A 25204-nucleotide genomic window follows, 5' to 3' on the forward strand; every position below is an offset into this window, starting at 1 on the left:
CTTGATGATGTTATGCGAAATGAGATAAACCAGTCACAAAAAGATGAATATTGTATGATTCTACTTGGATGAAGTACCTAGAATAGTCAAATTCATCAAGCCAGAAAGTAGAACAGTGGTTGTCAGGGTCCTGGAGTAAGGGGAAGTGAGGAGTTAAGTTTAATGGTTACAGAATTCCATTTTTACATTATGTAAAAGTTCTGGAAACTGGTTGCAGAACAAGATAAATATGTTTAGGCCGGGCACTATGGCTCAAGCCTGTAATCCTAGCACTCTGGGAGGTTGAGGCAGGTGGACAGCTTGAGCTCAAGAATTCAAGACCAGCCTGAACAAAAGCGAGACCCCATCTCTACTAAAAATAGAAAAACTGAGGCAAGAGGATCGCTTGAGCCCAAGAGTTGGAGGTTGCTATGAGCTCTGATGCCATGGGACTCTACCCAGGGTGACAGCTTGAGACTATGTCTTAAAAAAAAAAAAAGATAAATATATTTAAACCCAACTGCACTGTAGACTTAAAAATGGTTACAATGGTAAGTTTTATGTTATGTGTAATTTTTTTTTTTTTTTTTTGGTTTTTTGGCCGGGGCTGGGTTTGAACCCGCCACCTCCGGCATATGGGACCGGCGCCCTACTCCTTGAGCCACAGGCGCCACCCTGTTATGTGTAATTTACCACAAAAAGAAAAAGAATGACACAGTAGTCTTAAAGGATGGCAACATAAGGTCTTGGATACCCACTCCCTCATGAGAAAATCAAAATTGGTGAGAACTATATTATAAAAAACTATATATATAAAAAAAACAACAACACAAAAACAATCATTTAAGGTCTCTGGAAATTGTCCTAAGGGCATACTGCAAATGAGGAAACATTTTCAGGAATATCTAACAGAGAGCCTAAGACATCTGAGTCACTATGTCTTCCTCCCTCCCTTCCCCACTCCTAGCTCAGCTTGATGGAAACTTCATTCCAGGTGGGTGCAACCAAGAACAAAGGGCTCCCTCCCACATGAGTGTGGCAGAATGTTCCTGGGCTCCCTTTCTCCACCAAGCATACCTCCCACCCCCACCTCATAGGACAAAGGGTCTATCCCAGGGGCACTGTACTCTCTTCCAAGTGCAATCTCCCTCACCCTGGCTTGTCAGTACAGCAGAGGGTCCACAACAGAAAGGCAAGCTAAAATGACCAGAGGCTACCCCCACAGCTGGGTGCCCACTCAGAGTAGTGGCACAAAGATTTTGTACACAGAGAGGCAGTCCATAGGAAAAGAAAGCACTGAAGGCTTACCCAAAGGAAATGATTTTATTAGAAACAGTGTAGAGAACTTCAAGCCAAAGGGTACCCCTGAAACAAGCTCCTCTTAAGTAAGTGCTATAAGTTAAATATAAACTAACAAGATCATAAGAAAAAAAATAACAGGCAAAGAGACAAATAAGAAGAGCCCTCTTGGGACAAACTTCAGAGACTGGCCTCAAGCCTACACCTGCCCAAATGTAATTGGATCAGACTGTGGAGACATTTTTCTCTCAGGACACAGTTGAAAACAAAAGAGAAATCAGCAAGGAATTAGTGGAGCCTAATTAGGTGAGTGCTATACCAAAAAAGGCAAAAAGCTATAAATGTAAATCAGAGAAAGAGATGAAGAGGGCCCTGCTAAAACCATCATCATCCCAATATAACAATGGGCATACCCAAGGCTGAGTTTTCTACAGAAGATAGATTTGATTTAAATAGTTTAGCCAAGCCATTAAACAAATAAACAAGCAAATATTTAAAACAAGTCCTAGGGCGGTGCCTGTGACTCAAGGAGTAGGGCACTGGCCCCATATACCGGGGGTGGCAGGTTCAAGCACAGCCTGGCCAAAACTACAAAAAAATAAATAAATAAAATAAAATAAAATAATAAAACAAGTCCCAGAGGAGGAGAATTAATACCCACAGCTACTATAATACACTTCCTAAAATGTTCAATTTTTGGCAAGGTTGTAAGAGACATGTGAAGAAACAGAAAGCATTTTTACATAGGAAAAAGGTAGGCTGCTGGGCATGGTGGCTCATGCCTATAATCCTAGCAACTCTCGGAGGCCAAGGTGGGTGGACTGCCTGAGCCCACAGGTTTGAGACCAGCCTGAGCCACAGTGAGACCTCCTCTCTAAAAATAGCTGGGCGTTGTGGTGGGCACCTGTAGTCCCAGCTACTTGGGAGGCTGAGGCAAGAGAATCACTTGAGCCCAACAGTTTGAGGTTGCTCTGTGAGCTATGACACTACGGCACTCTACCCAGGGTGACAAAGTGAAGACTCTGTCTCAAAAAAAAAAAAAAGCCTGGAAGAGTTTACATAAATCTGCCAAAAGCAACTTGTGCATGTAGGGAGGTACTTCTAATTTCTACTTTATATACACCAAAGTTGTGTATGTGGAGGGTTCGAACCAGCTAAAGCAGCAATGAAAACTGCAACAAAAAATAGCCAGGTGTTGTGGCGGGCACCTGTAGTCCCAACTGCCCGGGAGGCTGAAGCAAGAGAATCGCTTGAGCCCAAGAGTTTGAGGTTGCTGTGAGCTGTGACGCCAAAGGCAGTCTACCAAGAGTGACACAGTGAGACTCTGTCTCAAAAAAACAAACAAAAATATATATGTATGTATGTATATATATATATATATATATATATATATATATATATATATATATACACTTCTGTATTATCCGATGCTTTGTTTTTTGAGACAATGTCTCATTCTGTTACCCAGATAAGAGTGCAGTGGCATTATCATAACTCAGTGCAACTCCTGGGCTCAAGTGATCCTCCTACATCGGCCTCTGGAGTAGATGAGCTTACAAGTGTACATCATGATGCCAAGATAAGTTTCCTATTTTTACTAGAGAAAGGCTCTCACTCTTACTCAGGCTGGTCTCAAACTCCTGAGCTCAAGTGATCTTCCCACCTTGAGTGGGACTAACTCCCACCTCCCACGGTGCTAGGATGACAGGAATAAGCCACTGTGCCCAGCCTGATGCTTTTTTAAAAGAAAAATTCTGGATCAAAAAATAAAAAGGGAAAAAACACATCTCACTTAATACAGCAGTAAGTTGGCCCACAAAAAGATACTGATATAAAACATTACTTCTTTGGGAAAAGAAAAACCTGTTATTACCTTGATTTCTCATTGGAATGGTTAGCATTGCAAGGTAAGGTAATAGCTGAGTTTGAAGGCATAAAGTTGGTAGGCAGAAGTCAGAAAAAAGTGCTTTTGCTGCCAAGCAATTCTCCCGATACTGTGCAGAAAACAAAAAGATAAAAGGAAAAATAAAATTAAAAATATGGTTAATATTCCTTGACAAACTAAGTTTATTATATCACAAAGGGTGTTGGTTTATATGCCACAAATATGCTTTCAAGAGTTTATGTAATTAGTCCCTTATAATTTTTCTAGCATTACTAATAAAGCATTTTACCTACACAATTATTTCACATTTCACATAACAAGAATTTATTAAATAGAAACTTAATGTACAAGAAAAACAATCTCAAAAATCAAAAGAATTGGGGCGGCGCCTGTGGCTTAAAGGAGTAGGAGGCCAGCCCCATATGCCGGAGGTGGTGGGTTCAAACCCATCCCTGGCCAAAACCTGCAAAAAAAAAAAAAAAAAGAAAGAAAGAATTGTTGAGGAGCATATACACATCACAAACATGTGAAAGATTGTACAAATACAATTCCCCAATGAAATGATTAATTTTCCTCAGCCAACCACAACATAAGGCTGAGGATAGAAGCACAATCCTGACTTCAAGGCACTTAACAGTCTTCAATGACTCATATACAGCTATATAGCAAAATTAATACACAGAGGGAGCCAAACAATGTACACACATTTTAAGAAAGGAAAAAATCTGTATTAAAATTATAATACTCACTATATACTGATAATAAAACGTAAGAGGTTGAGCACCTCTTGTAATTGCAGAAGTCAATTGTAACTTGAATATCACGAATTTAGTACAGTTTTCTTCTTTTTTTTTTTGTTGAGACATTGTCTTACTATGTTACCCTCGGTAGAGTGCTGTGGCATCACAGCTCACAGCAACCTCAAGCTCTTGGGCTTAAGCAATTCTCTTGCCTCAGTCTCCCAGGTAGCTGTGACTATAGGCGCCCACCACAACGCCCAGCTTTTTTGTGTGTATGTGTAATTGTCACTGTTGTTTGGCAGGCCAGGGCTGGGTTTGAACCTGCCAGCTCTGGTGTATGTGGCTGGGCCCTAGCTGCTGAGCTACAGGCACCGAGCCTATTATACTAATTTTTAAAGATTGATAATTAAGGCTTGGTGCTTGTAGCTCAGCGGTTAGGGCGCCAGCCACATACATTGGAGCTGGTGGGATTGAACCTGCCGGGGGCTCCCAAACAACCACAACTACAAAAAATTGTGGTGGGTAGGTGTAGTCTCATCTACCTGAGAGGCTGAGACAAGAGAATAGCTTAAGCCCTGGTGGGCGATGCCTGTGGCTCAAAGGAGTAGGATGCTGGCCCCATATACTGGAGGTGGTGAGTTCAAAACCAGCCCTGGCCAAAAACTACAAAAAAAAAAAAAAAAAAGATTGATAATTAATTTTTAAAAATCTGTTGTATGGGGCGGCGCCTGTGGCTCAAAGTGGTAGGGCGCTGGTCCCATATGCCGAAGGTGGCAGGTTCAAACCCAGCCCCAGCCAAAACCCACAAAAAAAAAAAAAAAAATCTGTTGTATGGCGGTGCCTGTGACTTAGTGCAGGGTACCAGCCACATCCACCGAGGCTGGTGGGTTAGAACCTGGCCAGGCCAGGTAAATCAACAATGATGATTGCAACAACAAAAAAAATAGCTGGGCGTTGTGGAGGGTGCCTATAGTCCCAGCTACCTGGGAAGCTGAGGCAAGAGAATTGCTTAAGCCCAAGAGTTTGAGGTTGCTGTGAGCTGTGATGCTACAGTGCTCTACCTAGGGTGACAGCTTTTTCTTTTTTTGTCTCAAAAAAAGAAAAAAATTTCTGTTGTAGATTTCTCTACATGTATAGCTGTGGAGACTAAGAGCATATTAGGTGAAATAACTTATTCAGGTGGTTAGAGGCAAAGCCAGGATGTCTTTTCTTTTTGTTTTTTAAAATTAACTGAAATAGAAAACATTGTCCATATCTGTGTTATAGAATATGATGTTTCAAAACGTGGTGGAATGGCTAAATCAAGCCAGTTAACGTGTATTACCTCACATACATATCCTTTTTGTTTTGTGGTGAGAACACATACCCTCTACTCCTTTAGCGATTTCCAAGTATATAGTACCTTGTTATTAACTAGTCACCCCATTGTGCAAGAGATCTTTAGAAATTACTCATCCTAACTGAAATTTGCATCCTAGAGTTTTATTTTAAATCAGCTTTTTCAGGTTGTACTAGGGTTTATTATTAATTAGAACTGAAATATAAGTGTACTTTGATTCTAATAAAAGTATGTATGTGCTTTCAAATCTTAAGTTTTTTTCTTAAAAAAAAAAAAAGATATTTTACAGCATTCTTTTTATGTCTTATTGCTATCATTATTTATTTATTTATTTTTTTTTTTTTTTGAGACAGAGCCTCAAGCTGTCGCCCTGGGTAGAGTGCATGGCATCACAGCTCACAGCAACCTCCCACTCCTGGGCTCAAGCGATTCCCCTGCCTCCGCCTCCCAAGCAGGTGGGACTATAGGCGTCTGCCACAATGCCTGGCTATTTTTTGGTTGCAGCCATCATTGTTGTTTGGCGGCCCGGGCTGGATACGAACCTGCCAGCTCAGGCGTTATGTGGCTGGCGCCTTAGCTGCTTGAGCCACAAGTGCCGAGCCTATTATTATTAGTTTTTGAGACAGTCTCAAGCTGTTGCCCTGGGTAGAATGCCGTGGTGTCATAGCTCACAGCAATCTCCAGTTGTTGGGCTCAAGCAATCCTCTTGAGCTTAAACTTTTGAGCCCAAAAGTTTAAGGTTGCTATGAGGAATGACGCCACAGCACTCGACTGAGGGTGACAACGTTAAGACTCTGTCTCAAAAAAAAAGAAAGAAAAAGAAAAACCCAGCAGGGCACCATGGCAAGCACCTGTAATCCCAGTGGCTTCCAGAGGCGAAGGCAGCAGGATGCCTATAGCCCGGAGTCTGAGGTTGTTAGTCTTGTATTACGTCACATACATATCCTTTTTGATTTAGCCATTCCACCATGTATACATGTTTCGAAACATATGTCTTCTATGTTTAGTAGAGACAGGTCTTGCTTTTGCTCAGGCTGGTCTTGAACCCGTGACCTCAAGCAATCCACCCGCCTCGGCCTCTCAGGGTGCTAGGATTATAGGCATAAGCCACCTTGCCCGGCCTTATAGATCTTATTATTAATTCTCAGAAAATTGTGGTCCTTGGAAATTATTTTATTAAGAATGTGAGCGGCGCCTGTGGCTCAGTGAGCAGGGCGCCGGCCCCATATGCCGAGGGTGGCGAGTTCAAACCCAGCCCCGGCCAAACTGCAACAAAAAAAAAAGAATGAAACAATGAGAATATTTCAGATTGTATATGAAACCCGCACATTGTACCCCTTGATTGCACTAATGTACACAGCTATGATTTAACAATAATAATAAAAAAAAAAAGAATGAAACAGCTGGGCACAGTGGCTCACACCTATTAATTCAAACACTCTAGGAGGATGATGTGGGTGGACTTCTCGAGTTCAGGAGTTTGAGACCAGCCTGAGTCAGAGTGAAACCTTGTCTCTAAAAAAAAAAAAACAAAAAAAACTGGGCATTGTGGCGGAAGGCAAGAGAATCACTTAAGCTCAAGGGTTTGAGGTTGCAGTGAGCTCTGATGCCACGGCATTCTATCGAGCGTGACAGAGACTCAAAAAAAGGATGAAATAGCTTTCTTTCTTGTTTTTTTTTTTTCCAGTTTGTGGTCAGGGCTGGGTTTGAACCTGCCACGTCTAGTATATGGGGCCAGTGCCCTACTCCTCTGAGCCACAGGTGCCTGCCCCAGCTTTCTTTTTCTTTTTTTGGTCAGGGCTATAAAATTAGTACATTTAATATTGTTCTTACATTGGCCATACTTCGGCAAAACTTTTTTTGTTGTTGTTGAGACAGAGTCCCACCCTATGCCCTGAGCAGAGTGCAATGGCGTCATAGCTCACTGCAACCTCAGAATCCGAGCTGTGGGCATCATGCTACCTTAGCCTCTGGAAGCCGCTGGGATTACAGGTGCTTGCCGTGGTGCCCAGCTGGGTTTTTCTTTTTTGTTTTTTTCTTTTTGAGACAGAGTCTTACTTTGTCGCCCTCGGTCGAGTGCCCTGGTGTCATTCCTCATAGCAACCTTAAACTTTTGGGCTCAAGTGATTCTCTTGCCTTAGCCTCCTGAGTAGCTGGGACTACACGTGCCTGCCCTAACACCTGGCTATTTTTTAGAGATGAGGTCTTGCTCTGGCTCAGGCTGGTCTTGAACATGTGAGCTCAGGCAATCCACCTGCCTCGGCCTACCCCAGTGCTGGGATCACAGACAAGAGCCACAGCGCCTGGCTGGGTTTTTCATTTTTTTATGAGTCAGGTTCCCACTCTGGCTCAGGCAAAGCTCAAACTCCTAAGCTTAAACAATTCTCCCTCTTCAGCCTCCCACAGTGCTAGGATCATAGGTGTGAGCCTTCATGCCTGGCTTTTATAAAGTTTTAAAAACAGCTTTGAGATTTAACTCACATACTGTAAGTTCACTTACAGAAAGAGTATAATTCTTTTTTACCTTTTTATTTATTAGAAACCACTGGGGTTTGTGCAAAGGTCGAAAACTAGATCCTCCAACTTGGCAACGAGCAAACCCTCGGGCTTTGTTGGAATGTATCACACCTCTTGTAGCTATAGATGTACTATATTCCCTGAGTAAAGAGCGTGTCTAGCAAATCAGAAACAAAATATAAAATGAAGTAAGAGATTTATCATAGCATTATTAGTACTAATGACACACACAAAAAGACTAGCCATATTTAATTGCTATGTGTTTCCTTTCCTCAACATCATCATAGCTATAAAAGTTAGTACTATAAAATTATTTAAAGCAAATTCAGTTGAGACGTAACAATCAAATGCAATGTATAAACCCTGACTGGATTGTTAATATGGATGGGGTCAAAAATTTAAAATACATTTTTGAGGCAAACGTGGAAATCTTAATAGGAACAATATACTATTTATTACTAAATTAATGTTAACTATCTTGGGTATAATAACGTTACTGTGGTTGTAATAGAACAATGTTCTTATACATGCCTAAGTATTAGTATTATGATATTTGTAATTATTCTCCAATTATTCAGCCAAAAATATGTAAATACTTTGGTTAAGTATATGTGGCAATACAAGTATTCACTGTACATTTCTTTTAAATTATCTAAAGGTAGGAAATTTCTTTTTTTTCTTTTTTTTTGAGACAGAGTCAGTTCATTGCCCTTGGTAGAGTGCCATAGCATCACAGCTCACAGCAACCTCAAACTCTTGGGCTCAAGCAACTCTCTTGCCTCAACGTCCTGAGTAGCTGGGACTATAGGCGCCCACCACAACACCCGGCTGTTTTTTTAGATGGGATCTCTTCGCTCTTGCTCAGGCTGTTTCCAACCGTGAGCTCAGGCAATCCACCTGCGTTGGCCTATTAGAATGCTAGGATTATAGGTGTGAGCCACCATGCTCAGCCCTTAAGGTAGGAAAATTTCAAGAAAGAAGCAATCATTTTAAACATAAAGCAGGCCAGATGTGGTGACTCACGCCTATAATCCTAGCACCTGGGAGGCTAAAGCAGGTAGATTGCTTGAGTTCACAAGTTCGAGACCAGCCTGAGCAAAAGTGAGACCCTGTCTCTACTAAAAATAGAAAAACTGAGGCAAGAGGATTGCTTGAGCCCCAGTTGGAGGTTGCTGTGAGCTATAACGGCACGGCACTCAACCCAGGGTGACAGCTTGAGACTCTATCTAAAAAAATAAATACATAAATAAAAATAAAAATTAAGCAAATGCAACTGCTGAGTAAAGAAACTCTATGTCATAAATGACTGTCTTTGTATCTTCCCTAATTTTAGTTATTAATGCTATTTTAATATATATAACATAAAAAATATTATACCATAGAAACAGTGTTGTCTAATGAAACTTCCTTCAAGGGTTGGGCACAGGACGGCGCCTGTGGCTCAGTCGGTGGGGTGCTGGCCCCATATACCGAGGGTGGCGGGTTCAAACCCAGCCCCGGCCAAACTGCAACCAAAAAATAGCCGGGTGTTGTGGCAGGCGCCTGTAGTCCCAGCTACTTGGGAGGCTGAGGCAAGAGAATCGCTTAAGCCCAGGAGTTGGAGGTTGCTGTGAGCTGTGTGATGCCATGGCACTCTACCGAGGGCGATAAAGTGAGACTCTGTCTCTACAAAAAAAAAAAGGGTTGGGCACAGCAACTCACGCCTGTGATCCTAGCACTCTGGTAGGCTGAAGTGGCTGGATGGCTTGAGTTCAAGAGTTCCAGACCAGTCTGACCAATAGTGAGACCCCATCTCTACTAAAAATAGAAAAAGTAGCTGGGTGTTGTGGCAGGAGACTGTGGTCCCAGCTACTGAGGAGGCTGAGGCAAGAGGATTACTTGAGCACAGGAGTTTGAGGTTGTTGGGAGCTATGATCACACCATTGCACTCTACACAGGGCAACAGAATGTGACTCTGCCTCAAAGTAAAAAAAAATATTAAATGAAAGAAAATAAAAATAGAAAACTTAGCCAGTTATTACAGCATGAGCCTATAATCCCAGATACTTGGGAGACTGAGGCACGTTGAACCCAGGCATTTGAGGTTGCTATGAGCTAGGCAGAGGCCCTGGCACTGTAGCTGGGAAACAGAATGAGACACTGCCTCAAAAAAAAAGAAAAAAAATTTCCTGTAATGACAGAAATGTTTTTTCTCTGAGCTATTAGAAAGGTAGCTATCAAGCATTGGAAATGTGGCTAGTATGACTGAAGAACTGAATTTTTAATTTAATTTAAACAGATTTATATTTAATTAGCCACATGTGGTTAGTGGCCCCTGTGGTAGTCAGGGCAGAATTAAGATGTGAAGAAAAAAATGAAAACTTTAAATAATTTCAAATATGTAAAAAATACATATATTTTAAAAATAAGCAGACGGCTCGGCGCCTGTAGCTCAGTGGTTAAGGCCCTAGTCACATACATTGAGGCTGGTGGTTTTGAACCTGGTCCAGGCCTGCTAAACAAAAATGACAATTGCAACCAAAAAATAGCCAGGCATTGTAGCGGGCACCTGTAGTCTAGCTACTTGGGAGGCTGAGGCAAGAGAATCGCTTAAGCCCAGGAGTTTCAGGTTGATGTGAGCTGTGATGTCACAGTACCCTACCAAGGGTGACATAGTGGACTCTCTCTCAAAAAAAAAAAAAAAGTGGGGGAGGGGGGGCGCGCCTGTGGCTCAGTGGGTAGGGCGCCAGCCCTGTATTCCTAGAGTGGTAGGTTCAAACCTGGCACTGGCCAAACTTCAACAAAAATAGCTGGGCGTTGTGGTGGGCGCCTGTAGTTCCAGCTACTCGGGAGGCTGAGGCAAGAGAATCGCCTAAGCCCAAGAGGTGGAGGTTGCTGTGAGCTGTGATGCAACAGCACTCTACTCAGGGCAATAAAGTGAGACTCTGTCTCTTTTTTTTTTTGGCCGGGGCTGGGTTTGAACCTGCCACCTCCGGCATATGGGACCAGCGCCCTACCCCTTGAGCCACAGGCGCCGCCCCGAGACTCTGTCTCTTAAAAAAAAAAAAAAAAGATTAGCAGAAAGTACAGCAAAATGTACATATAGTTCTTTACCTTCTATCTACTTTTCAATGATTCTCAAATTTTCTGAGTATATATTTATTTTATTTATTTATTTATTTATTTTCCTGAGACAGAGTCTCACTAGTCTCACAGCGTTGGTGTATGTGGCCAGCGTCCTACTCACTGAGCTACAGGCGCCAAGCCTATGTATTAATTTTAAAAAGTAGAAAATAGTTTTAGAATAAAATTAGTGTGATACTATGCAACACCACCAGAAAATCAGATTATTGAAGCTTATTACAAATACGGGATTAACTTTCACAGTTATGGAGAATAGTCACATAAATAATGTCAAGTAATTAGGGATAGAAGTAATTTTCTTTTCTTAAATCTGAGGAAATACTTGTAAATAAAAAGCATTCAAGTCAAATGGTCTTACATTCCATTCACCACTGAGGATATCTGCAAAACTTAGAAATTCACTGGCTCTCACAATATCATCTATGTCCATGAAGAAATCTACGTAGTTTTGGTGAAGATATAAATTAAATAACTCTCCTGGCATGTGTGACATTTCTACTACTTCCTATAAAAAGAAGCATATATGTACAAATTTGGTTAAAATGCAGTAGTCAGATATATACGCATACAAATTATATATCCACTGTAACCAGTACTAAGTGTTAAGAAAGACCTTACCTCAGGTTGAATAAGTAAAGTATCCCGTTCATATTCCGATAAATGAGAAGGCAGCTGAGGTGAGCCTAATTCTGTTAAAGATGCTCCTATAACAAATTTCTGGAATTATTAAAGATAATACCATCTTTTTTTTTTTTTGAGAGAGAGTCTGAGGCTGTTGCCCTCGGTAGAGTGTCATAACGTCACAGCTCACAACAACCTCAAACTCTAGGGCTTAAGTGATTCTCTTGCCTCCGCCTTCCAAGTAGGTGGGACTACAGGCGCCCACCACAATGCCCAGCTATTTACTGTTGTTGTCGTACCTGTCATTGTTATTTTAGCTGGCCTAGGCCGGTTTCGAACTTGCCAGCCTGGGGGTATGTGGCTGGCACCCTACCCATCTTTATAATTATATAGTACCTCTCACTTAAGATTTTCAACACTTTGAGGTTGGATACAGTGGCTCATGCCTGTAATCCCAGCACTCTGGGAGGCCGAGGCAGATGGATTGCTTGAGTTCAGGAGTTTGAGATTAGCCTGAGCAAGAGACCCCTGTCTCTACTAAAAATAGAAAAACCAGCCGGGCACGGTGGCGCACTCTGGAGGCTGAGGCCAGAGGACTGCTGAGGCCTAAGAGTTTTAGGTTGCTGTGAACCATGATGCCATTGCACTCTACCCAGGGCGAAGCAGTGAGACTATCTCCAAAAAAACAAAAAACAAAAAAGATTTTCAAGACTTCAGACACATAATGCCAAAATACTAAACAAGCTACTAAAATAAAAAACAAATGGGGGCAGTGCCTATAACTTAGTGAGTAGGGCACCGGCCCCCTATACCGAGGGTGGCGGGTTCAAACCTGGCCCCAGCCAAACTGCAATAAAAAAGTAGCCAGGCGTTGTGGTGGGCACCTGTAGTCCCAGCTACTTGGGAGGCTGAGGCAAGAGAATTGCCTAAGCCCAAGAGCTGGAGGTTGCTGTGAGCTGTGACGCCACAGCACTGTACCAAGGACAACAAAGCGAGACTTTGTCTCTAAAAAAATAAAAAATAAAATGAAATAAAAAGCAAAGCCTGAGCAAGAGTGCAACCTCATCGCCACAAAAAATAGGAAAATTAATATGGCACACTCCCTGGGTATAGGATACAACTACAATTCTGATTTTTACCTGTTACGTGTAAATTATATAACCTAATGGTTTGTACCCTCATGTTAATCTGAAATTTAAAAATGGGGAAAAGAAGGGGCGGTGCCTGTGGCTCAGTGGGTAGGGCACCAGCCCCACATACCGAGGGTGGTGGGTTCGAACCTGGCCCCTCCAGCTAAAACAGCAGTGCAACTGCAACAAAAATAGGCGGGTGTTGTGGCAGGTGTCTGTAGTCCCAGCTACTTGGGAGGCTGAGGCAAGAGAATCGCCTAAGCCCAAGAGTTGTAGGTTGCTGTGAGCTGTGACACCATAGCACTCTACCAAGGGCTACAGAGTGAGACTGTCTTAAAAAAAAAAAAGGAAAAAAAAATAGAAAAATTAGCCAGGTGTGGTGGTGCACACCTACAGCCCTAGGTACTAGGTTGAGGCAGAAGGATTGCTTTAACCCAAGAATTTGAGGGTGTGGTGAGCTATGACGACACCTCTGCACTCTAGTGCAAGCGACAAAGTCCCTGTCTCAAAAACAAAAACAACAGAATAACTGGGGGCTTACATGCATCATCTATTTTACCAGTATTATCAAGAATTAAATTAAGGGGGTGGCGCCTGTGGCTCAGTCCGTAAGGTGCCGGCCCCATATACTGAGGGTGGCGGGTTCAAACCTGGCCCCGGCTGAACTGTACCAAAAAATAGCTGGGTGTTGTGGCGGGCGCCTGTAGTCCCAGCTACTCGGGAGGCTGAGGCAAGAGAATCGCTTAAGCCCAGGAGTTGGAGGTTGCTGTGAGCTGTGTGATGCCATGGCACTCTATTGAGGGCCATAAAGTGAGACTCTGTCTCTACAAAAAAAAAGAATTAAACTAAGGATTCTGATGCCTAGGTTATGGCTTTTTTTATTTTTATTTATTTTTTTTTTTTTTGTGGTTTTTTGGCCGGGGCTGGGTTTGAACCCGCCACCTCTGGCATATGGGACCGGCGCCCTACTCCTTGAGCCACAGGCGCCGCCCAGGCATTTTTATTTTTATTATTTTTTTTTGGCCGGGGCTGGCTTTGAACCTGCCACCCTCAGTATATGAGGCCGGCACCCTACTCCTTGAGCCACAGGTGCCACCCGGTTATGGCTTTTTTAGACTTAAAGTACTGCATTTCCCAGTTGGGTAGAGTGGCTCATGCCTTGAGAGGCTGAGGTAGAAATACTGTTTGAGCTCAAGTGCTCAAGACCAGTGTGGGCCCTGACCAACATAGCAGTCTTGTTTCTCACACACAAAGAGAAACATTAGCCAGGTGTGGTGGCATACACCTGTAGTCCCACCTACTTCGGAGGCTGAGACAAGAGGATTCCTTAAGCCCAGGAGTTTGAGGTGGCAGTGAGCTATGATGATGCCACTGCATTGTAGCCCAGGCAACGGAGTGAGACCCTGTCTCAAAACAAAAAGCAAACAAGCAAGCAAACAAATAACCCCTCTATTTCTCAAAGCACAACCATATCACCTTTCCCGCTTTGGGCTGCTTTCTTCTTTGATTCTCATCTGAATATGGAGGTCTTTTTTTACTCTTTTAATTACTATTTAGGAAGATGCTACTCTTTACATGAGAGAATGGGAACCCCATTCGCTAACACAAGAAATTATAAGTGAATGATGGAAAGGAAAATAAAGGGTGGAAGGAAAAGATTTAGGTAGAATAGCTACTTAGGTTCAGAGGTAAGAGGATCTAAAGACAGAGGAGTGTCTTCCTTGCCATCTAAGTGATACCCATTTCATTTTCCTCAGGTGGCATGAAGGTTTTCACTTAAAGTCTTAGTTTTCTTCCTCTGTCATCATAAGAATGAAGACAGGTATCTTGGCTCAGCACCTGTAGCTCAAGTGGCTAGGGCGCCAGCCAACAACACCAGAGCGGGAAGATTTGAATCCAGCCTGAGCCTGCCAAAGAACAACTACAACCAAAATATAGCCGGGCGACTGTGGTCCCACCTACTTGGGAGGCTGAGGCAAGAGAATCATTTAAGCCCAGGAGCTGGAGGTTGCTATGAGCTGTGACGCCATAGCACTCTACCCAGAGAGACAGCTTGAGGCTCTATCTCAAAAAAAAAAGAAAAAAGAAAACAGGAAACTCCTATTATTGAAAGGAGAATCAATCTGGGAGATAAGCAATGGAGGTGGAGGAACTGAGGAAGAGCAAGCATCAAAGAACACAGCAGAGGGCAATGAACATCCTGAGGAGGTGGCAAGCTAATAGAGTACAGAGAAATAGAAGAGGATTACAAGAAACCTGGCAATTTCTCTAGTGCCCTGGTGGCTAGAGCCCACTGTCAAAAGGACCTTAGGCTACCAATGTGCCACTAAAAGCTGGACTGATGTCTTAATTTGAAAAGCAAACTATAATTTTAAAGACTTACAGGTATGGATATGGCCTATAGTAAGTAGTTTGTTTTTACTTCTTATTCTGCTTATAGTCAGAAAATACTCTACCTAAATACATTTTCTTGCAACTTTTTAGGTCTTGTCAAACAGTATCTAATCCTAGCTCTTTCTTGTAACAGAACAAAATATATGCATTTTTAAAAAATGTGGTATTTTATTTCCATTGTAGGACTATGTAAAATCCAACAGATTTTTTAAAAACATAAATTTTCTTACTTTTACAATATAGAATTTTCCCCAAAGCTCTGAAGAGAAACAGAGAAACGTCTTTGCCACCAATAGCTTGGACTTCTTGATTTTCAAAAACAGTATGAGGTTTTTTTCTTCGTTTTGATTTTGACAGTGCAGCATCTGATTTTAATGATACTCCTTTTTTCTTCAGCAATAAATTGTTCTCTCCTAAATAATATACACCAAAGTGACAATATTTAAAATTAAAATATGAAAATTAAAAACACAGTTCATATATTTTTAATACTAAGCATTCTAAGGTCACGTCACCGACTTTTCTCAAGTGCTATGTGCAAGGTACTGTTCTTTGTGCATAATACACATTAATTAATTTAATCCTATCAACCCTATGAGGGGAGAACAATTATTACACAAAGAAATGAGATAAAGAGGTTAAATAACTGGTTCAAGGTTAGCAAGTAAGTGATTTGCATCCAGGCCACCTGGTTCTGTAAACTATGCTTAACAACATGCTCTATTACCTCTCTGCTGATTTTGGCAGTCCCCTCAATTTATAAACATGTCTGTGCTCAACTTTCACTTTTTTTTTTTTTTTTAATAGAGACAGAGTCTCACTTTACCACCCTCGGTAGAGTGCCGTGACGTCACACTGCTCACAGCAACCTCCAACTCCCGGGCCTAGGTGATTCTCCTGCTTCAGCCTCCCGAGTAGCTGGGACTACAGGCACCCGCCACAACGCCCGGCTATTTTTTTGTTGTATTTTGGCCGGGGCTGAGTTTGAACCTGCAACCCTCAGTATATGGGGCTGGCGCCCTACCTACTGAACCACAGGTGCCACCCAACTTTCACTTTTTTTTTTGAGACAGAGTCTTATTACGTCACCCTCGGTAGAGTGCTGTAGTGTCACAGCTCACAGCAACCTCTTGGACTTAAGCAATTCTGTTGTCTCAGCCTCCCAAGTAGCTGGGACTACAGGTGCCTGCCACAACGTCTGGCTATTTTTTTGTTGCAGTTGTCACTGCTGTTTAGCTGGCCCAGGCCGGGTTTGAACCCACCAGTCTGGGTGTATGTGGCCGGCGCCCTACCTACTGAGCTATGGGCGCTATCCCAAATTCCACTTTTAAATCTATTTAAAACTCAGAATATGTGACTTAAAAAACAGCCTCGAACAGCAGAAAGAACACAGGATCTTATGAATTACGATATCATCTATCTCATTAGGTTGATCTGAAAATTAAACAAAAAAAACCCTGTAATCGCTAATATAGTTCCTAATGTACTCAAAAATTACGTTGTCTTTAAAATTTTTCTGAGCTCAAAGCAAAGTTATAAATGGTAGTTAGGATCCCAAACTGGTCCACTTTAGTCTTTCTAGCCCATAATTCCAGTAATGAATCTAAGTACCCTTTACATATATATTTCCCCAGGAATAGGCAGAATTCTGGTTTTAGTTATGTTAGGCTGCTTATCTCCCAATTACTTTGAGAAACAGATGTAAGCCAAATGAACAGGTTAAACTTGTGGGCAGGAACACTGGGATTTCAAGCGGATTTAAACTTGTGGGCAGGAACACCAGGATTTCAAGCGGATTTAAACTTGTGGGCATGAACACCAGGATTTCAAGTACATTTTGAAAGTTCCAGAGATAGCATTTATTTATTTACAGTAAATTCCTCAATGTGAAGCATCAAGTAAATAGTCTGTTAAAAGCTTTCTGATGAGGACTGTGTAGGAAACTATGATCATTAGAGCCAACATGTTACTCACTGCCATTAGTGGAGCTATCTTTGTACTATTTCATGGCTATTTAGACTTTTTACATATTAATAAGAGGAAGTAAATTTATTGTACATATCATATGAATTATCCTAAGTTCAAAAGGAAACCTATCTCGGCACAATACTATTAAACCTACTAATGGCTGACAATTTTTTTTTTTTTTTTTTTGAGAGAGTCTTACTATGTTGCCCTAGGTAGAGTGCCATGGTGTCACAGCTCACAGCAACCTCAAACTCATGGGCTTAAGCAATTGCCTCGGTCTCCCAAGTAGCTGGGACTACAGGTACCCGCTGCAATGCCTGGCTATGTTCTCTTTTTTTTTTTTTTTTGGTTATAGTTGTCATTATTGTTTGGGAGGCCCTGGGCCGGGTTCAAACCTACCGGCCCCGATGTATGTGGCCAACACCCTATCCACTGAGCTATAGGCACTGAACCAGTGGCTGACCATGTTATATATGTGTATTTAATATACATATATTTCCTCCCTTATTCTTCATACAACCTTACGAGGTAAGTTCTCATAAAAGGTGAGATAATGAAGGCACAAAAAGATAAAGCACTGGCACAGGCCTACATAACTTGTAAGTGGCAGATCCAGATCCAGGACTTTCACCTAGAAGTCTCATTCTAAATTAACTTTGTAAGGGAGAGTAACAAACCATGGAAATCAATCAAGTTTTTTTTTTTTTTTTTTGTAGAGACAGAGTCTCACTTTGTTGTCCTTGGTAGAGTATCGTGGCATCACAGCTCACAGCAACCTCCAGCTCCTGGACTTAGGTGATTCTCTTGCCTCAGCCTCCCCAGTAGCTAGGACCACAGGTGCCCGCCACAACACCCAGCTATTTTTTGTTGCAGTTTGGCCGGGGCTGGGTCTGAACCCGCCAACCTCGGCATATGGGGTCAGCACCCTATTCACTGAGCCACAGGTGCTGCCCATCAATCAAGTTTTGTCTCGAACAGATATAAGAGTACTACCTACTATGACATGTCCATATGGTGGTGGATATGCACCTGTACATATATAATTTTAATTCCCTTTCTCAACAAAAATATTACATGGAGATAGGTATATACCCATTGTAAGTTAAAATTTACTTTGATTTCATTTCATGAGTAATTAAAAGAAAGTTAATCATCTATATAATGCCACATAAATGTATCTTCCATATTTACCTTTTGAAGAAGAAAACTGGAGGCTATTTATTGCACTTCTAATATCACCAGAACATCCTTGACAGAGCAACTCTAGAGAAGTTTTGTCAGGTACAATGATTTTTCCTCCATTCTATAATAAGAAAAGTAAATTTTATTTTATTTTATTTATTTATTATTTATGAGACAGTCTCACTTTGTCACCCTTGGTAGAGTGCTGTGGCATCATAGTTCACAGCAACCTCGAACTCCTGGGCTCTAATGATCCTCTTGCTTCAGCCTCCTGAATAGCTGGAACTACAGATGCCACTACAATGCTCAGCTACTTTTTAGAGACGGGGTCTCACTCTTGCTCAGGCTGGTTTTTTTTTTTTTGAGACCGAGTCTCAAGCTGTCGCCTTGGGTAGAGTGCCATTGCACCACAGCTCACAGCAACTTCCAAATCCTGGGCTTAAGTGATTCTCTTGCCTCAGCCTCCCAAGTAGCTGGGACTACAGGCGCCCACCACAACGCCCGGCTATTTTTTTGGTTGTAGTTGTCATCGTTGTTTGGTAGGCGTGGGCTGGATTCAAACCTGCCAGCTCTGGTGTATGTGGCTGGCACCTTAGCTATTTGAGCTACAGGTGCCCTGCCCTGAGGCTGGTCTTGAACTCCTGAGCTCAGACAATCCACCCACCTCAGCCTCCCAAAGTGCTGGGATTACATGAGCCACTGCACCTGCCCTTAGAAAAGTAAATTTTAAAAAGTATTTTCTCAACTGAAATAATACATGGCACCAATTCCTCCAGTTTACATAATACTATTTAAGCTGGTCTTTGTACATTTACAATTTAAGATTCAATTTATCAGAGATTTACCTTGTTAGCTTCTATAGTCACTATTCGATTAAGAAATTTCATCATGATTGTTGGTGCAACAGGGTTGAAACTGTAAAAATTTTATAAAGACAGGTGGTGGTTAATTTAAAAATATAACATATAGATAGGTTAACTTCACAAGCACAAATTTCTTTCTTACCTAATATTTGAGATAGAGCACTCTTCTTGAATTTCTTTGGGAAACAATAATCTTTGATTATTATCTCCACTGAGACTGTCAGAGATTATAAATATAAGAGGACATCGACCAATCTGCACATACTTCCTAAAATAACAAAATATGGCAACGTTGAAATTCAAGCCACTTGCCATTTAATTAGGAGCTTTAGAATACCTCACTGAACCTTACCTTAGAACTTCATGTAAAATACAAGAATCTCGATAAAACTGGTTAGGTAAATCCTATTAAAAATAAAGAATAAATATTAGTAGATTAATTCCATAGCAAATGTATTTTCAGATTTATCTTTAACAAGACCAAAAAAACTTCTATCTATTCAAAATGTTAACCAGAACTTTCATAGAAATTAAAGGAAACATAAAATAAACTAATATCCTAAACAGTAATAAGCAATTTTCAGATCAAATTTCTTAGGGTTGCTTTGCCAGGTATATTACTTTCACTGAAAAGTAATTTTTCAAATATTTCTTTTTCTTGTCTATATTTAAGCCATCCAATTTTGGAAACAGTTTCAAGCTGTCACCCTGGGTAGAGTGCCATGCCATCACAGCTCACAGCAATCTCCAACTCTTGGGCTCCAGCTATTCTCCTGCCTCAGCCTCCCAAGTAGCTGGGACTAGAGGCACCCGCCACAACACCCAGCTATATATATATATATATTTTTTTTTGTTGTTGTTGTTGTTGTTGTTGTTGCAGTTGCCATTGTTGTTTTTTAGCTGGCTCAGGCCAGGTTTGAACCCACCACGCTTGGTGTATGTGGCTGGCGCCCTACCCACTGAAGTATGGGTGCTGCCCAAGCAATCCAATTTTTAAAGTTCATTAACCTACAGTTCTAACTCTATTCAAGTTTACTGAAAAAGACTTTAGATTTCTGCCATCATAAAATCTTTGTGTTATTTTTTACCACTATTACTACCATAGAGACAGCTAATATTATCAAATATGACATATCTCTCAAATTGTTTATCTAATAGTTACAAAAGGATTTTAAAGGTCCTTACTTCAACCAGAATTATCTTCTTATCAGTTCTTAGATCATCTCCAACCATCTGTAGCTTATTATACTTTGTTGCTCTTAATAGAAACTCTTTGAAAACTGCTATCTGAGACTGATAGGGAAACACATGGAAGCTTGACTCTGAAAGGAAACACATTTACCACTTTTATTTTCAAAAATTACATACATAGATATTATACACATGTACATACACACACACATAAATTCACATATCCATGATAGAGCTTACAATACTGTTTTACAAGGCTGTTTTCTAATTAGGAGAAATTATTCAAATTTAAAATAGGATATTTACTTCAAAAGACAAGAGTCAACATGGAGGCTGGGTGAGGTGGCTCACGCCTGTAAGCCTAACACTCTGGAAGGCCTGAGCTCAGGAGTTCAAGATCAGCCTGAGCAAGAGAGAAACCTGTCTCTAAAAATAGCCAGGTATATGTGGTGGGCACCTGTAGTCCCAGTTACTTGGGAGGCTGAGGCAAGAGGACCATATGAGCCCAAGAGTTTGAGGTTGCTGTGAGCTATGACACCATGCACTCTACCAAGGGTAACAAAGTGAGACTCTGTCTCAAAAAAAAAAGTCAACATGGACAACAGCAATTTTTCTATACCAGTGTACGTAACATGGAATTAACTGAATTTGAAACAGTTGTCAGCATAACATTCGTACAATTGGTAAAAATAGTTATGACTTTGACCTACACAATGAAGACTCTCCAAACCAGTGTGAGTCTATAATAAATGGATTATCTTCGGTAAGACAACAAAGGTTTAACACAAAAAAGAGAAAGTGATTAGTGAACCTGCATAAGAGAGGTTTCTCTGAAGGCTTGTTTCACATAGAAGATTGTTTAAACGAAGACTTATCAGACTGTCAAAAGTTATGTTACTATCTAGAAAGCAGTAAAAATTCCAGGAGTGCAGGACACTAAGCAGCATAAGCCCGTGCATACCAAAGATATGGCTTACACAGAGCATATTAAAGAAGAGCCTAGAGAAGCAATTTTGAGGAACACTCCATGTTAAAATAAAATGAGCCTTCTACAGAATGCCTTTGCCTTCAACGTAGACTAGGAGATTTGGCTATCCTTAATTTAACCAGCTATAGAATCAATAAGAAAAAATACGAAGATAAAAATAACGCACATAGGCATATGTGTGAAATTATACCACACATAATACATATTTAAACTGGTACAATTATACTTTTCTGAAAGGTTATCTTAAGGCTTCCTTCCAAATTCTAAAGACAGTCTTTGCCTTTTGCTTTGCTTTGGATTAACCTTATTCTAACAAGTATTTACTGATCTAAGCTATCTATCTGGTTGGGAGGCAAGTTCTTTTATTGCATCTTAAAGCTTGATTTACATTTAACAAATAAAATGATCTTATTTAACATTGTTTAACCTCACAGCTGGAGACTGGAAAAAAGCACATAAATAATGCAAACAGAATAGCTTGTTATCTAAGAAAACAGTTAAGACTTAATCCTCAAAATTCCATTCTCCTCTATTGGAAGCATGCTTCCCTTCCTTTTCCTGAAATTACTTCTCTGTGAAAAAGGGAAGGATGAGAAAAAAATGCACTCACACAGCTTCACTGGAAAGCTGTATTAAGCACAAGTTTTTCCCACTATTTCCACTATCTTCACAGCAAACCTTACCAGGATTAAACATCTCCTTGGAATCATTTTTTTGGAAATCTGGTAAAACTGGATTAATCCACTCTTGTACTTGAATACCATGCTCCTTTGATAGTATTTTTATAGTAGTTGTCTTTCCACATCCAGGAGGACCAGTTATTAATAAAATAGATCCACCCTAAAACCAAATGCAAATATTAGTTAAAATATCTAAAATTCTAGAATATTAGTTTTGTATTCTTTATAAATATTATATATTACTTCTACAAATATTTATTTAATGTTTGGTATAAGCAAACTAAATTTCACAATGATGCTTGCTGGGATAAACCAACTTTAGATAAAATGGAAGAATTTTATTTCATAAATTTTAAACCCCTCTTCTGATAATTTCTCAATTCTTGCAGTATGTCATTCCCAAGGACTACATAGTAACCAAATTAAAACAACTAAACTTTGGCAAAATTAAGCAGGTAATGGCTGAAACAAAGATTTTTAGGTTACCTGAACTCATAAAATTCAATTTCATCACAGAGTTTTCATTGGATAATATAATATTACACACATTTAATATTCTTATGGGAAAACCTAAATTTGGTTATTACATTCTTTAAGAAATGCATATTAAGAAACTTATTTGTCTAGCCGGGCGCTGTGGCGGGCGCCTGTAGTCCCAGCTACTTGGGAGGCTGAGGCAAGAGAATCGCTTAAGCCCAGGAGTTGGAGGTTGCTGTGAGCTGTGTGAGGCCACGGCACTCTACCGAGGGCCATAAAGTGAGACTCTGTCTCTACAAAAAAAAAAAAGAAACTTATTTGTCGGGTGGTGCCTGTGGCTCACTGGGAAGGATGCTGGTCCCATATACTGAGGGTGGCAGGTTCAAACCCGGCCCCAGCCAAACTGTAACAAAAAAATTGCCGGGAATTGTGGTGGGCACCTGTAGTCCCAGCTACTCGGGAGGCTGAGGCAAGAGAATCACCTAAGCCCAGGAGTTGGAGGTTGCTGTGAGCTGTGTGATAATGCCACGGCACTCTACCAGGGGCGATAAAGTGAGACTCTGTCTCTACAAAAAAAAAAAAAAGAAACTTATTTGTCTACTACTGAGATATTAAAAAAAAATCTTATGGGCAGCACCTGTGGGTCAGTGGGTAGGGCACCGGCCCCATACACTAAGGGTGGTGGGTTCAAGCTCGGCCCAGGCCAAACTGCAACAAAAAATGGCCAGGTGGTCTCAGCTGCTCAGGAGGCTGAGGCAAGAGAATCGCCTAAGCCCAGGACTTGGAAGTTGCTGTGAGCTGTGTGACGCCACAGCATTCTACCAAGGGTGATAAAGTGAGACTCTGTCTCTACAAAAAAAAAAAATCTTATTTACCAGAGACAGGACTCTAATGAAAGACTACAGTTTTGGGTTCCAGTAACATTTTTTTTTTTTTTGTAGAGACAGAGTCTCACTTTATGGCCCTCTGTAGAGTGCTGTGGCCTCACACAGCTCACAGCAACCTCCAACTCCTGGGCTTAAGCTATTCTCTTGCCTCAGCCTCCCGAGCAGCCGGGACCACAGGTGCCCGCCACAACGCCCAGCTATTTTTTGGTTGCAATTTGGTCGGGGCCGGGTTTGAACCCGCCACCCTCGGTATATGGGGCCAGCGCCTTACCAACTGAGCCACAGGCACTGCCCTCCAGTAACATTCTTTCATACAGTAAATTTGGTAAAACAAGTTATAGGGACAGTGGCGCATGTGGCTCAGTGAGTAGGGCACCAGTCCCATACACCAAGGGTGGCTGGTTTGCACCCAGCCCCAACCAAACTGCAACAAAAAAATAAACGGGCGTTGTGGCTGGCGCCTATAGTTCCAGCTACTTGGGAGGCTGAGGCAAGAGAATTGCCTAAGCCCAAGAACTGGAGGTTGCTGTGAGCTGTGACATCATGGCACTCTACCGAGGGCGACAAAGTTAGACTGTCTCTTAAAAAAAAAAAAGAAAAGAAAAGAAAAATAGTTATAGCTAAAAAAAAAATTAGGGCAAGATTTCCTACAGACAAAGGTGGACTGTAATCCTCATTCATTGACCTTTATTAACCAGTGTAGGTAAGGGTCTATGTAAATGAACCCAGAAGAACCAGTCCACTTTTTAAAAGGGTAGTGCATGAGTTATACATGTGTAGTGTTGTTGGCATGAGTATGATGTTAATGAATCAATAATATACTGTCATGTGCCAGTATCCACTTTTTGGTCAATAGAGATTATAATGGCGCCCCCCAAAAGCAATTATAATGGAGCTAAAAAATTCCAATTGCCTACTGATGTCCTAATGTTGCAGCGTAATGCATTACTCATGTGCTTGTGGTGATGCTAGTACTGAGCTGTAAGTCATATAAAAGTTTAGCATATACCATCATGTACCCATACACAGTACTTGCTAATGATAATAAACAACTCTGTTACCAGTTTTGTATTATATTTGTATTGTTAGAGTGTACTCCTTCCATTTACAAAAAAAGTTAACTGTAAAACAGCCTCAGACAAGTTCTCCAAAAGAAGGTATTTTCTTATTACAGGAGATGACAGCTCCATGCATGTTACTGCCATTGACGACTTTCCAGTAGGACCACAATGTTGGAGGTGGAGGACCGTAATACTGATGATCCTGAGTCTGTGTGGCCATAGGCTAATGTATGTGCTTGGGTCTTCATTTTCTTTTTTTTTTGTAGAGACAGAGTCTCACTTTATGGCCCTCGGTAGAGTGCCGTGGCCTCACACAGCTCACAGCAACCTCCAACTCCTGGGCTCAAGCGATTCTCTTGCCTCAGCCTCCCAAGCAGCCGGGACTACAGGCGCCCGCCACAATGCCCGGCTATTTCTTGGTTGCAGTTTGGCCAGGGCCGGGTTTGAACCCGCCACCCTCGATATATGGGGCCGGCGTCCTACTGACTGAGCCACAGGCGCCGCCCTGGGTCTTCATTTTCAACAAAAAAATTTAAAAAGTAAAGAAAATAAAATCCAAAAACTAAAAATCTTTTAGAATAGGGATATAAGAAATTTTTATACAGCTGTACTATGTGTTATTACATGTATTACCGAAACTGAGTGTTACTACAAAAGAATCAAAAAGTTTAAAAAAGTTTATAAAGCAAAAAAGGTACAGTAACCTAAGCTGAATTTATTTTTTTAAGTAAGAAAAAATACTTTTTCATAAATTTAGTATAGCTTAAGCATCCGGTGTTTATAAAGCCTTGGTAGTGTTCAATGATGTCCTTATCTTCACATTCACTCCCCACTCATTCACTGACTAAAGAGCAACTTCCAGTCCTGCAAGCTCCTTTCA

General features: G+C 41.2%; 1 protein-coding gene across 3 annotated transcripts in view; it reads right to left on the reverse strand.

The window, feature by feature from the left end:
• Positions 1–25204, reverse strand: part of RAD17 (RAD17 checkpoint clamp loader component) — a 45655-nt gene that overhangs the window by 8097 nt on the left and 12354 nt on the right. For 2 of the 3 annotated variants that reach the window (XM_053589324.1, XM_053589318.1), the window contains exons 6-16: positions 21903–22059; positions 20226–20362; positions 19393–19445; positions 19183–19308; positions 19023–19092; positions 18187–18298; positions 15258–15440; positions 11501–11586; positions 11241–11387; positions 7767–7916; positions 3152–3272 (exon numbers count right to left, since the gene is read on the reverse strand). In XM_053589324.1, coding sequence (XP_053445299.1) covers positions 3152–3272; positions 7767–7916; positions 11241–11387; positions 11501–11586; positions 15258–15440; positions 18187–18298; positions 19023–19092; positions 19183–19308; positions 19393–19445; positions 20226–20362; positions 21903–22059 — 1342 coding nt within the window. The remainder of the gene's footprint in view (positions 1–3151; positions 3273–7766; positions 7917–11240; positions 11388–11500; positions 11587–15257; positions 15441–18186; positions 18299–19022; positions 19093–19182; positions 19309–19392; positions 19446–20225; positions 20363–21902; positions 22060–25204) is intronic. The other variant, XM_053589327.1, reaches the window with a different exon arrangement.

This window comes from Nycticebus coucang, chromosome 1, assembly GCF_027406575.1.
Source record: "Nycticebus coucang isolate mNycCou1 chromosome 1, mNycCou1.pri, whole genome shotgun sequence".
In the NCBI taxonomy this organism is placed as follows: domain Eukaryota; kingdom Metazoa; phylum Chordata; class Mammalia; order Primates; family Lorisidae; genus Nycticebus; species Nycticebus coucang.